Genomic DNA, 15,366 nt, shown 5'->3' with positions numbered 1-15,366 from the left:
ATTTATTTATTAATATCTATGATGAAAACCTAGTTGGTGATTTTTAAACATAAGTTAATGATCCTAATAAGCTCAACGTATGACACCCATCCGCCACATAGAAATGCAAAAGAAACCAAAAAGGTTGAAATCATTGCTTTTGCTCTCTTGTCCAAAAGAAACCCAATCTCTGCCTAGATACACGTGATAATCCTCCAACCAAAAAAGGCAATGCCAAGTAAGCCCTAACAAAATCTAAGATATCCAATGAAACTCTGCCATCTCAGCAGATAAGAAATTTTCCCCGTAAAATCCTAGATAGATTTGCAGGTGGGATGGGTGACAAAAAACTTGGGCAAATCTTAATTGAGGCATCCGTGCTTGCCCATGCTTAAGATTTGAATACGGTTACGGTTAGTTTTTTATATATTTTTTATTTTAAAAAGTATTTTTTAATTTTTTAAAAATATTTTTGATATTAGTATATTAAAATAATTAAAAAAATATTAATTTAAAATTTTTAATAATATTTTTAAAACGCAAAACAATATCTTAAAAAATTTAGTGATAAATATACCCTAATTTTATTATTTCTTTGAATAGCTTAATATGATAATGATTATTGAAATCATCAATAAAAATATATTTGTTTTTATAATTAAAATCGAGATTAAGATTAAGTGTAATTTAATTATGTATAAAACTTAATTTTAAAAGTTTTTTTTTGCAGTATTTTTGTGGGTCCTGTAAACTAACTTCAGCCATAAACAAACACACCCAAAGGTTTGTTATTATAATTTAAAGTATTATTTTAAAAAATATTTTAAATTTAAATATACATTAAAATAATTTTTTTAAATCTTTTTATTTTTAATATAATTTAATGATTTTTCAAAACAAAAATTCTCTTAAAACGTAATTTAAAATACAATCTCAATTGAGCATGAAATTGATATTTTAATATCAAATTTCTCAATTATTTCAATGCTAATTAGTAGAAATGTATGATTAAAGTTGCTTCTTTTATTTCTTCTCTTTTGTTTTTCTTTAATTTGAGTCTCTTTAAGTGTTTGATTTCGCGTTGTCGTGTTTTCACTAATGGCAACGTTTTTATTTATTTATTTATTTAATAAACTCAAATCTAATTTTTTAAAACTAAATGTGATGTTTATTTTTTATTGTATTGTCTAGTTTATCTTGCATTTTTCCTAGTTTAATGCTTGATCTTGTTTTTTTCTTTTTTTTACTGTGTTCTTTCGTCGTTTTATGGGTCTTTGGAGTCCAATGAAAGTTTTATATAGATTACTAATATTTTTATTTTTAAAATGCTTTAGCCAAAAACTCATATCAATGGGGAGATCAAGGAAGTAGAGTTGCTCGTGGATTATTGCAAAAAAAAAAAAAAAAGAGTTAGCTGTGAAGCGAGAATAATACTACTTTAATATCAACTACTAGATGAGGTGATCTATAAAGCAAAACATCAAATAGATTTTTCTATTCAAATACCAAGTAAAACATCAAGACAACATGTATACAGAGATCTTTGTAACATTGTTTTAGATTTAGATTTTTGACATAATCGGGAGCAAAGGATCCTATTAGAGTTTATTACAAGTAAAAAATTTAAAAGACTAAGAATAATTATGAGGATACGTTCATAATATTGAATTTTTATTCATTCAAGTTTTATTTAAAAAATAAAAAAATAAACTAAAATCCTTACATTATATAAAAAAAAAATACTGGATAAAAAAACACAAATATGAAAAAAATAAAATTCCAAAAAGGATAAACTAAATATAATTAAAAAAATATTTATTTTTCAAAAAAATCTTACATTAATCTACTTGAATTAAAATAAAATTATTCTTAATTTCAAATTATTCAGGGGAAAGCCTTCTTGATAGGATCACATTCTTGGAGCAACACATCCCCAATTAAAAATAAAAATAATTTTTTTATGTATAAGATGCTCCATCAACATCTTTATAAGAGCAATCTCCATAGTAAATTTATAACACCTTTTTACGTTTTATTATGGGTTCATTATGACATTTAATAACATCATACTATAGTGATTTTTTTAATGGTATAATTAAAATAGAAACCATACCTTATAAAAATAAAAAAAAATACATTTTTTGTGGATCCCACCAAAAAAAACCAACACACTTTCAAATGAACTATTTTTCAAAAATCAATACTTGTTATAAAATTATTTTGGTCAAAATAATATTTTTTCCATTTTTTTTCATCTTTTGTAGTATTTTTGTGGGTCCTATAAACAAACTTCAACCATAAACAAACACACCCAAAGGTTTTTTATTATAATTTAAAGTATTATTTTTAAAAATATTTTTTATTTAGATATACATTAAAATAATTTTTTTAGATTTTTTTACTTTCAATATAATTTAATGATTTTTCAAGACAAAAATTCTTTTAAAACGTAATTTAAAACACATTCTCAATTGAGCATGAAATTGATTTTTTACTATCAAATTTCTTAATTATTTCAATTCTAATTGGTAGACGTGTATGATTGAAGTTGCTTCTTCTATTTTCTTTTCTTCTTTTCTCTAATTTGAGTCTCTTTAAGAGTTTGATTTTGTCGTGTTTTCACTAGTGGCAACGTTTCTTTTTTATTTATTTATTTAATAAACTCAAATCTAATTTTTTTTTAACTAAATGTGATGTTTATTTTTTTATTGTATTGTCTAGTTTATCTGGCATTTTTCCTAGTTTAATGCTTGATCTTGTTTTTTTCTTTTTTTACTGTGTTCTTTCGTCGTTTTATGGGTCTTTGGAGTACTCCAATGAAAGTTTTACATAGATTACTAATATTTTATTTTTAAAATGTTTTAGCCAAAAACTAGAGTTACTAGTGGATTATTGCAAAAAAAAGAAAAAGAAAAAAAAAGGTTAGCTGTGGAGCGAGAGTAATACTACTTTAATATCAACTATTAAATGAGGTGATCTATAAAAAAAAACATCAAATAGATTTTGCTATTCAAACACCAAGTAAAACACCAAGACAACATGTATATAGAGATATTTGTAACATTGTTTTAAATTTAGATTTTTGACATAATCGGGAGCAAAGGATCCTATTAGAGTTTATTACAAGTAAAAAATTTAAAAGACTAAGAATAATTATGAGGATACGTTCATAATATTTAATTTTTATTCATTCAAGTTTTATTTATTAAAAAATAAACAAATAAACTAAAATCCTTACATTATAAAAAAAATACTGAATAAAAAAACACAAATTTTTTAAAAATAAAATCCTAAAAAGGATAAACTAAATATAATTAAAAAAATATTTATTTTTCAAAAAAATCTTACATTAATCTACTTGAATTAAAATAAAATTATTCTTAATTTCAAATTATTCAGGGGAAAGCCTTCTTGATAGGAAGCCATTCTTTACCATAAAAATACTTAGCATCACATTCTTGGAGCAACACATCCTCAATTAAAAAAACACATCCTCAATTAAAAATAAAAATAATCCTTTTATGTATAAGATGCTCCATCATATTTTTGTAACATCTTTATTAGAGCAATCTCTATAGTAAATTTATAACACCTTTTCACACTTTATTATGGGTTCATTACCACATTCAATAACATCATACAACAATTAACTACTAGATATATATTTGACTTGAAATTATAATGATTTTTATAATGGTATAATTAAAACAGAAATCATACCTTACAGAAATAAAAAAATATATTTTTTATGTGGATCCCACCAAAAAAAACCAACACACTTTCAAATTAAATATCTTTCAAAAATTGTTAGGTTTTAATATCACTCAATTCATTTATGAGTGAATGACAACAATACTTGTTATAAAATTATTTTGGTCAAAATAATATATATTTTTTAAAATAATTAAAAAAATATTGTTTTGACTAATTTTATTCTAAAAAAACCAGTAGGTTTTTAATTTAATCAGAAGTCCATCTAAGTTTTTAACTTGATGACGCCAGGATTAATTCCTTCCCGTATTGTTTCTTGACCGACGGTTTAGGCCTTGGATTATAAATGGAAGCTTACTGTATTATTATTTTTGTTATTGTTGTTGGATTAATTAGTAGTTGAGATATAGGTTCTGAAATTGTGATTAATTTTAAAAAAAAAGCCACCAGCTATAAACAGGGCCACCGAAGTAAATAAGCATGACAAAAGCAAACTAAAAAGACTGGTCCCACAACAGGAACTCCTACGGCAAACTAACATTGTCTCTTCCTCTGTTCTCTGCCCATCTCATCCCTTAACTTCTCTGTCCAACCCAACACTCTACACAGAGATAACGAGAGAAGGCTAGAGAGAGAGAGAGAGCGAGAGCGTGGCATTTCTGTTTGTGTGTTTTTGCTGTGTCTACACAAATCCTTCAACGGATCTTTCTCTCTCCATCTGTCTCTACCCGTGACCTTCTTGCTATAGCTAGCAACCTGCCTGTGGTTGTGCCCACAAAATAGAGTCCCTTCTTCTCTTCTCTTGTTTTTATCCTCTCTCTTCTCTTTATATGCTGAATTTATCACTGTTTGTGGACTAGGAGTCTTTGCTTCTCTTATTAATCACCTCTCCTTTTTGAGAAAACTCACTCTCATGTTGGCTACCACTTCTTAGTGTGTTTTTCTGGGGTTTTGGGACTGGTTTTTTAGTTAGTTAAGAAGAAAAAGGCTGAGCTTTTGTAGTTATTCTCTTTATTTTTTTTTTTAATTTCATCTGGGTTTTTAGAGGAATTGAAAGAGGATTTTTTTTTTTTTGGGTTTTAACATGGTTCTAGGTTCTTCCTCTTTTGTAAAATATTATTTCACTCTTGGCTTTTTCTCCTTTTCCTAAGCTACAGAAACAATTGGTATTTGGCACCTTTCTTGCTCCTTGTACTTTGTAGGGGTTTAGGGTTTTTACTAGTTTCTATAGAAACTCTCTCCTTTTCTCAATTACATCACCAAAAAGGTTTAACTTTTCTTGCAATCAGGTCTCAGAATTTCCTCCCCAATTCAACCGATTCTGTATCTGAATTGGGTTCCTCCGAATTCCAGGTTTCTCTTTGAATTCCGTAGTTGCTAGCACTAATTTGCCTGGTATTCTAATTCTCAATTCGTCTCTGTTTAATTATCTCCTATTGGCTGGATTGAAAATCCCACTTGAATTCAAGGTCTTGGACCTTAGATTCTCGCTAAAGTTTTCATCTTTTTGATATTTTCCTTGTTATTGTCACCTCTAAAATGTCTTCTCCATGTTTAAGTGGAGGTGGGAGAACCTATGGATTTGATCTAGAAATAGTCAAATCCTCATCTACTTCCTCAACAAGAACATCACACACATCTTCACCATCTTCAACCATCTCCGAATCTAGCAATTCCCCATTAGCAATCTCAACTAGAAAACCAAGAACAACTCGTAAAAGGCCTAATCAAACTTACAATGAAGCGGCTGCCCTTCTTTCCTCTGCCTATCCAAACGTCTTCTCCAGCAAACACCTCACAAAATCTAGCAAATTCACCAAACCCCATGACAACAGTATCCTCCTTGACCAATCCCCTGACTTGTTGTTGCCTTTTCGCGTTTTTGACAACTCTGGATTCCTACTCCACCAACCAATCCAAGAAAAACCCAGATTTGGAAATGAGTCCAGAGTTGCAAATCTTAGAGACAAGTCATCTTGCCAGAGCAGTGGGGAAGTTGACTTCCATGGGAATTCAATGGAATTATGTGATGGTTTTGATGAGGATTTCGATGCTGAATCGATTCTTGATGAGGAAATTGAGGAGGGTATTGATAGTATTATGGGGAATTTAAGTGTAGGCAATGAAATGGTTGATGAGGTGCCTAATGGCATTAGTCCAAGCTATGGTCATGGTGGTGGCCAAACGAATTCTTGGTATGGGAATTCAATGGAATATAATTTTGGCGGGAAATCACAATTTGGTCATGGAATGGCGATGAGAAGAGGTGTTAGAGCTTTGAGACAAGTTGATGAAGGAGATTGGTGGCATTTTCCCTTTGTTGATATGTTACAAATCTCTCCAAGACTCAACACCACCACCACCACCACCACCGCGGGTGCCATCAGAAATGCCAATGGCAACAACTGTCCAGATTGCAATTCAATTCCCAAGCCAAAGCCAAAATCAAAGTTGAAAATGAAATCCAACTCGAGCAGCGAAAAGAAGAAAAAGAAACTGGAGAAAGTGGAGATGCCTGCCGTGGTGGAATTGAAGAATGAGGAATTGGAAGAGGAAAATCCAATCAAGGAGAATTCAATTCCACAATCCAATCAAAGGTTGATATTGAAATTGAATTACGACAACGTTTTGAGCGCGTGGTCCGACCGTGGTTCGCCATTTTCCGAGGAAACTATGGGGTCTGCTGAAGGAACTGATGTCTCTGTATGTTTCTCATCTCCTGCCGGGAAATGATTTTCCTATGAAAATAAAATAATGTTTCAAACTCCAATAAATTAATTAGTTAAACTCCACTGTATTTAATTGCTTCCTGCCAGCCTAAGTGCTGCCAATTTTAAATCTATAGTTTTTTATTTTATTTTTTAAAATTTGATATCTTACAAACGTTTTGATTTTTGGATATTCTTTTTCAAATAAAAAATGCTTTTCTTGAAGAGTTATTACCACATGGTTATAATCAAACCGGGAGTCAACATAGGCTAGTAATTTTTATTAAATTTCTTAGGATAATAAACTATATATTATCTAATTTAATTAAAAACCTAGTTTGAATTAGGTTTTGATACCATTATTATTCTAATCCAAGCCTTAAGTGGAACCTTAAAAAATACCAACATTTTTTTGTTTTCCTTTTAAATTAGGTTTCTTTATTTTTTTTTCCTATTTTTACATGGTTGCTCCCTTTTTTAACGCTTGCTTTGTTTTTATTTTTTGAAAGAATCAAACTCCATTTTTCCAATCATGCAATTCAAAGAATTCTTAACATCTCGTCTCATCGACCCAATATTTGTTTTTGCTCGTATGGCGTTGCAGTCATAACATTGTTCATATTTTAGGCAAATTCTGGTGTCTCTTTCTGGGAAAACATTATTGCCAATCACATACAAATGGGAAATTTATTAGGGAAATAATAGTCACTTATAATGACAAGGGTTTTGTTAGAAAGTTATTAAACTTGATTTCAATCGCAACCTGGCGAAAGATTTCAATTCAGGATTGTTTTGATTAATCTAAAATAAGATTGTTTTAATTTTTTTTTAAAAATTAAACAGGGTTTTGATCCATCTAATAAATTTTCTTCCAACATTATTTAAAAAAAAAGAAAAAACTGAATTTCGAGATATGAATGAGGATGGAATGAAAGAGAAGATGAGAGGAATTTCATGGTTTTTGAAGGCACTAATTTGGTCGTGGTTATTCTAATTTTTTGGGCAGGCCAGGCTGGCACAAATTGATTTATTCTCAGAGAATGGAATGAGAGAAGCTAGCGTGTTGCGCTACAAAGAAAAGCGGCGTACACGCCTTTTCTCGAAGAAGATCAGATACCAGGTCAGAAAAGTCAACGCTGATCAACGGCCCAGAATGAAGGTACCTTTCCTTCTCTGTTGTCCTCCACTTTTGTTTTTTCTTTCAAGGTTTTGCTTGCTTATAAAATGGTCAGACGGCACGGGCTAATTTAAATTGAATATAGTTCAATTCTGAAAAGGTGGGGGTGGATTATATTAATTAGTCCCAGATTAACCCTCTAAAAGAATTAAATTTAACCGAGTTAACTGCTATAAAACTTAATTTAATCAATAAATTATTAGATTATATTAAGTTTCATAACACTACTTGAGTATTAGTTGCAATGATTTTTAGTTATACAATCAATGGGAGTGTAATTCTGAATAGTGGGGGGTCGATGGTGGTGCTTGGGACCCACTTGAATGGTGGGACCCACTCCAAGGGCTGAAATTGATTACGGGACAACTCTTTGAATGATTCGTGGTGACATGATAAAAGCCTGATGAATAATGAATCGAAGAGCATATCAATCATACTTCACTTTGTCCCCTGGCTTTAACAAAAAGTAAAAAAAAAAAAAAAAATCAATTTTTGCACCCTATCAATATAGCAAAGTATAAAAAAATATTTTCCTAAAATAAAAAATAATATAATCTTTTTTTCTAATGTGGCAAGTAAAGAAAAAAAATATTCATGAAATCATTTGACATAAGAAAAATGAAAGAAAAAAGGGAATCCACTCATTTCCTTGGTGAAAGAACAAATTATATGAACTAGTGATCCTTGCAGATAGCTTGAATCTTCTTCTTTAAGCTTAAATTTTACCAAGAATGCTTAGTAATTTATGCTTCGGAGCAATCCACTGCCACTCTACTCTAATATATAATAATTTCTTTAATGCTTGCAGGGGAGATTTGTGAGAAGGCCAAATCCAAGTACAAGTAGTGATGAACATGAGGAGAGGAAAAAGAAGACTTTCAAGTTGTGAAAATCATCACCACTTTCATGATGATATCTTTTGTTTTGTAATATTTCGCTTTCTTTCTTTTCATCTTCTAGTTTAATTTTCCACACTGAAACATGAGGAGATGGAGGCTGGTTAAGGAGAGGAGGATGTAGAAGTAGGGCCAACTAGTTTTTTTTTGGCCCAGGCTTCAAGTATTCTCTATATACTCTTTTGTTTTCTAGTCTTTGGAAAGATGCTTGAATTTTTGACTTTGTTAAAAAAAAAAAAAAATCATCAATACCATTTAGCAGTATAAAGACCTTTTTGAGGGTTCCAAGCAAGCTTGTTAATTTTCCTCTTAATTCTTGCAGAAAAGAACTATGAACTAGCAAAATGTATTCCTTCAGTGCCAAGAAACACAATATAAAAGATATGAATAGCATGGGAAACGCAACCTAGTCATATTCATGTTGTTAGCAGTGTCTAAATTCATATTAAGTGGACGTAGCAATCAAAAGAAAGTTCATATTCACTGACAATTTGTGCCATCAATTGTTTTTTAAAATGAAGAACGATGAACTTATGATCAAAGGATATTTATGCTCACAAGAGTAGAAAATGAGATGGTGGATTTAGTTCCATAAGCAGTCGTTTTTTATATAGATTTGAGTTATGAAAACACAAAGTTAGTATGCGCTAGCTACGATACTAGCTAGGTTTAGGTTTTGTTGGGTTTGGATTTGATAGTTGTGGGTGATGATGTGTTCTTGTTTGTTTTACGTGAAGCATGTCTTTTGTGGACAGAAGATGATGTGTTGGGTTCTATTTTTTATGTTTTTTTCTTCAGATATTCCTTGCTTTCTTTGACAAGAAAAACCCACTAATTACTACCTGCGTGATTACAAACGTTTTTTTAGCTGCACTTGTAGGATACCTTATGAAGCCAAGAAAATCACTCTATACTATTGGAAGACCTCTCATCCCTGTGAATGTTATTAAGCCTAGCTATATCTCATAAATCAATTCAAGATTTTATTGAACTAGCTAGGATTTTATTCAAGTTTTGAAGGGAAAAAAACTGGATGAGAATTGTTTTGGTGTGACACGATCGATTTAATGGATTAATTTATGATCTAATTAAAATCTAATTAAAACACTTTTTAATTTTTTTTAAAGATGTTATTTATTTTATTTAAAAAATAAATTAAAATAAAATTATTTTAATTAGTTAGAACAATCCAAATTAACTTATCCAAATCTCTAGACCAGAGACTTCAGGTCATGGTCTTTATTAACTTTGCCCTTCATCCCCATCAAATTACAAGGCCCCTTGTAGTTTTCCAGGGATTCTCAATAGGATGAGAATTAAAATCTACTCCAGTTGATTAGACTATATAGGGTAAAGTAAGGTACTATGCAGGTGAGGAGATTATAAGGCATCGTATCTTGATTCTTTATGTGTTCTAAGTAACAACGCTAATAGGAAGGTGACATGGTCCTTTTCTTCTTAAGGTTGTCTAGCTATTAAAGAAGGCCAATAAGGTTTTTAGTGTTTGTCAAGACAATCGATGTCTTTAGGAGTTTAATGAATTTTTCTTTCCTGGTTTCTTTCATGAGTAGGATTGCAAACTTCTTCAGCATTGTTCTGTCTAATTTTTTCCTCTTTGATGTTCTCCATTTGGAACATTATCAGTATCATTCTAGCAGTAAACAAAGGGAAGCATTTTTGTGGTCTATATCAATCTCATATTTGAATCACCATAGGAGGGGGCTAAGCGGCGGCTTGACTTGGAGATCAAAAATCTTATCCATGGATGTCAGCTGAGGTTTTCAGGTGATAAGAAATCAGAGTTCACTGCCTTCTTCAATTGAGGCCACTCCATTTTATGCATCTAAACATGGGAAACAGAATTTGTTTTGTACTGGATGCCTAGCGCTAAAATTTGGCAGATATGATGATGTAGCTTAATTATAGTGAAAAAGGCGAAACCAACTAGATTAAAAGTCGATGCTAGCTTGTAGAACGTGCTTGTAAAATTTCAATCTATCCAACTATCAGAATAAAAGTACTATCCGTTTCCATCAGCAAGTTCGTTTGACTTGTCCGGACTTCTTAGATTTGGAAATCACAATCTAGTTTATGTTACACGTCATGTACCCAAAATGTTATGAAAACTTCCAAAATTTCTGTAAAGAAGAAGCTGCTTCATTCACTTGGAAAAAAGAGGGTAACAATTATGCATGCATGTTAAGTTTTCCAAGAAGTCCTCATCTAACAACCACTAGCATTTTGTATATAGTAGAAGGAAGTTACAAGGAAACTCCATTGACTTTTTATCAGCAATCACAAACAAATGCGGAGAGGATTCTCCTTATGTCATCAATTCTGATGATCCTTCAGTTTCAGTTAAGGAGAACCGTATACTTTCTGAAGACGAGAATGAAAGTGATGCTGTTAGAGCACCTATGATGCCTCCTATAGTATGCAATGGAGCTGAATATTCACATCCCTTATGTTTTGGAAGAAGCACAACTGCAGTTCAGCGTCTGGAAGTTCTGCCCTTAACTTCGATATGGGAGAAGGAAGCTAAACTCTGTTACCTTTTTATCAGGGCATGCCCCTGCAATGCCAAAGAGAAGTGGAGATGAATATCCTTCTCTAACCAGCTATGATGATCCTTCAGCTGCACGTAAGAAGCAACGCCGATTTTCTCAACATGAGCATGGAACTGCCTCTATGTTCGTCCTCCAGTACACAACAGAGAGGATCCCCCATGTCCTTCAAGTTTACAAAGGCTTTCTCAGCTACTAACTGTCAGTACTATGTCTGAAAGTTCTGCATGCAATCTCGTCTACAGAAGAAGGAAGCTGCAAGGAAACCCTGTAATCACAGAGAACTGGAGAAGCTGCCTTTCAGTCACCAGCCTTCTATACGCTACATGCTGTGTTATTTTGTCCATTGCTGTTTTTATCATGTTCTTAAACAAGTTTTCTTGAGCCTTGCTGGCAAAATTGCAAGATTTAAAAGGCTAGGAAGAGGGAGCAATGACATTGGTCTAGAATTTCTGTTTTATGTTTTATAAAAATATTATATTGTATTGTGCTTTAGCTATAGACTTTCGTGTTGAAACGAATCTTCATTTTCCAGATGTCATCAGAATTAATGGCTTGATGCATCTCTGGATATACAGATGGATCTTTATTGCCCCTTTTCACTCAGTACTTAGTAGCATATGTAATGGTGACTTAGAATTTGTGGAGCCAAACATGGTGACAATTTTGTAGGTGGATTTGTAGGCTGAGCGCTTTAGTCTGTTTTCTTCGAACATGTTGCAGGTTTTGAAGCTGAGAGAGTCCACTCATCTGGAGTCTTCATGATTGATAACGATACTAAATGGCCTTGAGCAAAAACATTTTGGAGGCAATCATTTAGCCTTTACAGTTTTTAGGCCCAAATGCAGAGGAAACTGAATTATTTGGCTTCATTATAGCAAAATGACATTTATTTAGAGAAAGACTATGGATTCCCTTTTGCAGAGAATCCATGTTTAACGTGGTGGAAGAACAGAAAGTAGTAATTGATAGTTTGTGGAACAGAAATTGGAGGTTTAGTTGCATGTATAGCCAAGGAAATAAATCACCGCATGAAAAAGGCTCTGTGTTTCTTTGATTCATCAGTCTTTACTAAGGCACAGTGCATTAGGTCGTGTCAGACAAATATTTTTAGTTTTCTGTTCCCTGTTATCTCCTCTCTGTCATTTGGTCCTTTTCTTCTTCTCATGCAGGGCTTTACTTTCTTAAGAATTCAGAATATTATCTGCTCCATGTCATTTGTTCTGTTATTTTGATTTTCATATAGAGATGTCGATGCTGTTGGTGGACCTGTAGTGTTGGATCCATCATACTTTGTCAGTTTAGCAGTAGATTTGTTGGTGTTTTGAGAGAACTGAAACATCCTCTTGTGCAGGAATTGAATTCAAACAAGCCTTCTAAACTTGACTCTGTAGGTAATTGGCTTCAGTGTATACAGTCTATAGATGATGCAGCAGAAGGTGGCAGCGTAACTGTACGTGGAAAGTGGCGGAGGTAAACCAAATAACGATCTCCTCTCTTGGGTGATTCTACTCGTGTGTTTATGTTAATTAACCTGCATTTAGTTGGAGAGCCTCCAACCCGAACTGTTTAGTTATTGCTTGGAGAGTCCCAGATTTTTTGCAACTAAATGCAACTCCGTAGAACTTCCTGTATTCTGGAACGAGGCCCCAGTGGTTTCCTTCAAGCTGGTTTATTTTGATTTTCCTTTCTTAAATGCTATGATATTGACAAGCATGAAGTTTGACGAGTCCTTTCTTTTCAATGATAGACCTTTGTGACCATATTGTATCAGTTACTCTTTCTTACGCCGGTGATTCAAAACACTTAAAAGTGTGTGTTTGGTATTGTTGTAGCTTTTATGGTTACGGTTTGAAAAAAACAGAAGAAAGTTTAAGAAAAACTACAAATTGTAGCTTTTCTCAAACCACGATTCGGACTTCTGTGGTTTATCTAACCTCCACATTGTGTTTGCGCTGAAGCTTTGCGGATTCTTGACTTGTTTGCTCTCTCATTTAATGGCAACTCCTTAATGATTGCTAATTCACTTTCTTCTAATGTATAACTAGTATGATCAGTTGCTGCTGAACTCAGGTATAAAAGAAGTAAATGATGGACACGCAAATGATAAATTTGGAGACTGTGGATTAATTTTTCCATTGCGTTCAAGCAGCTCTCAGCCACTTCTATGTTCCATCTTTCATTAGTCCAGGATAATTGAAAGATATTACCCTTTTGGAATTTCTTTCTGAGAAGTTCAGGTGATGGAATAGAATGCTTAGAATCTCTTTGTTGTTTTATGGTTTAGATTTATGTATCAAACCTCTGCCTTTTCAGATTGTTATGAAAAAAAAATTAAAGGTTATACTTTGTTTATGGACTTGTCATGGTAGAAGTTTAGGTTACTGTCATGTATTATCTGCTTATCTGGTATGAATGCAAGGTTCTTCGACTACTTGGTTGATTTTTTTTTTGACTTTTTTTTTGGAACTGTGCAACAGAATCTCGTTTAAATTTTGTTTAAATTTACTTGAGGAATGACGGCACTAGAAGAGCTTTTCTTCCAACGATAGGATTAAAAGTTATAATCAGTGAAAATCTTGTTTGGCTCGTCCAGACTTTATGATACACGTTAGTTGTTACACATCCTGTGTGAAATGACTTGCTCTTTGCACGCGCATGGACCTCTGAGCAATTATTATGTGATGATGCTATGGTGCTTATTTCAGTCATGATCTCTTCTATGTTTGGATGTTGATGATTCCCCGAAGATCTTCATGAAAGTATCAGAAATGATATTACTTTCACCGATTTTACCCAGGGACGCACGCATGCACACACATGCCTCGCTAGGATATTGAGGTCAGTTTTAGCCTTCTGCAATGCACATTCATGAATCCCAATTTGTTGTAGGGTTTGGATACAGCCGCTACCATGTCTGCTTTTCTGATCAGTCACGAGTATTATATTTTCTATGCACTAAAAAGTGTAGGCAGTAACATAAATTATGTTATTTGAATCAGTCTTCACTTGACACTCAATGCTAACAGCTTTTTGTTCTCCAGCTCCAACGCTTCACAGGCCACTGGTCCAGCAGACAACACACGATTAGACCATCGAAACAATATTCCATAATTTTTTGCGTGCTGTTGTCCTGACTAAAGACTTGGGAGGTAAATGGTAATTAAGTACCTTTTGTCATCTGAACGATTCAGGCAGAGGAATGTGCCGATTCATCATGCTCGTATGTTACTGACTACTGTACAAACTCTTCATTCTAGCTTTTAAAGCCCAGATAAAATCTGGACTTGAAGTGCGAATTCTTTTCGATAGAGCCTGTATATGGTGAACCAGCGGTTGGAATTTGTGTTACATTTCCTTTGGTCACTGATTGGAGCAAATGAAGCGTCCTTCTTTTCCTTTTCTTTCCACATTAACAGATAATATATGGTTTCATGTTCATGTTTTTATGTCCTCAATCTAATTGAATGTAATCCATGTAAAATCTGAAATCAAGTGGCACATTGCAGTGGTTTTATCCTTCCTTGAGAGATTCCAGACGCACGCTGTCCGGAGCCCCAGGCCTAAGGACCAAAATAAGAGGTTTCGGCATAAAAATCTTGAAAGATTTGCTCCAAACAATGCTGGCATTCTTTGAATGGAAATTTGGTTATAGCCAAGTCAATTGAAGCACTTCAACCTTTTCAGGAGTAACAGCATGAAAATCATGAAAGATTTGCTCCTAACAATGTTGAGGCTTTGCTGATAATTCAACGGCAAGATCAAATCTATAATCTAAAGATTATTAACTCATAATCTATAATCTAAAAACTTGCTCCATTGGCTCTTAGATTTAGTTTTGGAAAGGGCTGCAAAGCAGAGCAAGTGCTTAGTCCAGCAATACTCATAAAACAAGAAGAGAGGACACATCTAGAGTTAAAAGTTCAGATACTGCTACTCTAAGAAGCAGCATCATTCTAGATTAGCAACAAACAACTTTTTTTTTCATTGTTTATTTTTTTGCTTGAATATATTATCATGGGCACATTTTTATTATATACTCCCCTTACAATAAAGGTCAAAAACATTGGAGGTATTGATTTTGATAATAGGTAGATTTGCTCTGTTATTAATTCAAGAAAAATCATAATTTTTTTCATAAATATAATAATTTTATACGGAAGATCATTAATATCTAATTAATAAACAACTTCATTATTTTTTTTAGAGTGTTTAGTTAGTATCACTTAATAGAGAAAACACAGAAGAAGAAAAAAAACATGATTTGTCAAATAAATAAATAAATATTAAGACATAAAAATAAATTTATTATTATGATTTTATTTATTTAT

The 15,366-nt window shown here is 32.5% G+C and overlaps 1 protein-coding gene and 1 long non-coding RNA gene across 3 annotated transcripts; both read left to right on the top strand.

The window, feature by feature from the left end:
- Positions 1 to 4,192: 4,192 nt before the first annotated feature.
- On the top strand, positions 4,193 to 8,755 carry LOC105120935 (protein CHLOROPLAST IMPORT APPARATUS 2). 2 transcript variants are annotated; one of them, XR_841447.1, is made up of 3 exons: positions 4,193 to 6,393; positions 7,410 to 7,557; positions 8,384 to 8,439. XR_841447.1 is itself a non-coding variant. In XM_011019366.1 (3 exons), the coding sequence occupies exons 1-3, from the start codon at positions 5,230 to 5,232 to the stop codon at positions 8,462 to 8,464; spliced, it is 1,398 nt and encodes a 465-aa protein (XP_011017668.1). In that variant the 5' UTR covers positions 4,205 to 5,229; the 3' UTR covers positions 8,465 to 8,755. The 2 variants fall into 2 exon arrangements, 1 of the variants encoding a protein (XP_011017668.1); XM_011019366.1 differs by having other exon boundaries at positions 4,205 to 6,393; positions 7,405 to 7,557; positions 8,384 to 8,755.
- A 996-nt stretch (positions 8,756 to 9,751) lies between these two features.
- Positions 9,752 to 11,556, top strand: LOC105120934 (uncharacterized). The gene is made up of 2 exons (XR_841446.1): positions 9,752 to 10,256; positions 11,035 to 11,556. It is a non-coding gene; the product is annotated as an uncharacterized LOC105120934 (long non-coding RNA).
- The last annotated feature ends 3,810 nt before the right edge of the window (positions 11,557 to 15,366 follow it).

This window comes from Populus euphratica, unplaced genomic scaffold (genome assembly GCF_000495115.2).
Source record: "Populus euphratica unplaced genomic scaffold, PopEup_1.0 scaffold31.1, whole genome shotgun sequence".
Taxonomy (NCBI): domain Eukaryota; kingdom Viridiplantae; phylum Streptophyta; class Magnoliopsida; order Malpighiales; family Salicaceae; genus Populus; species Populus euphratica.
This window is presented reverse-complemented; position numbering and strand designations above follow the sequence as displayed.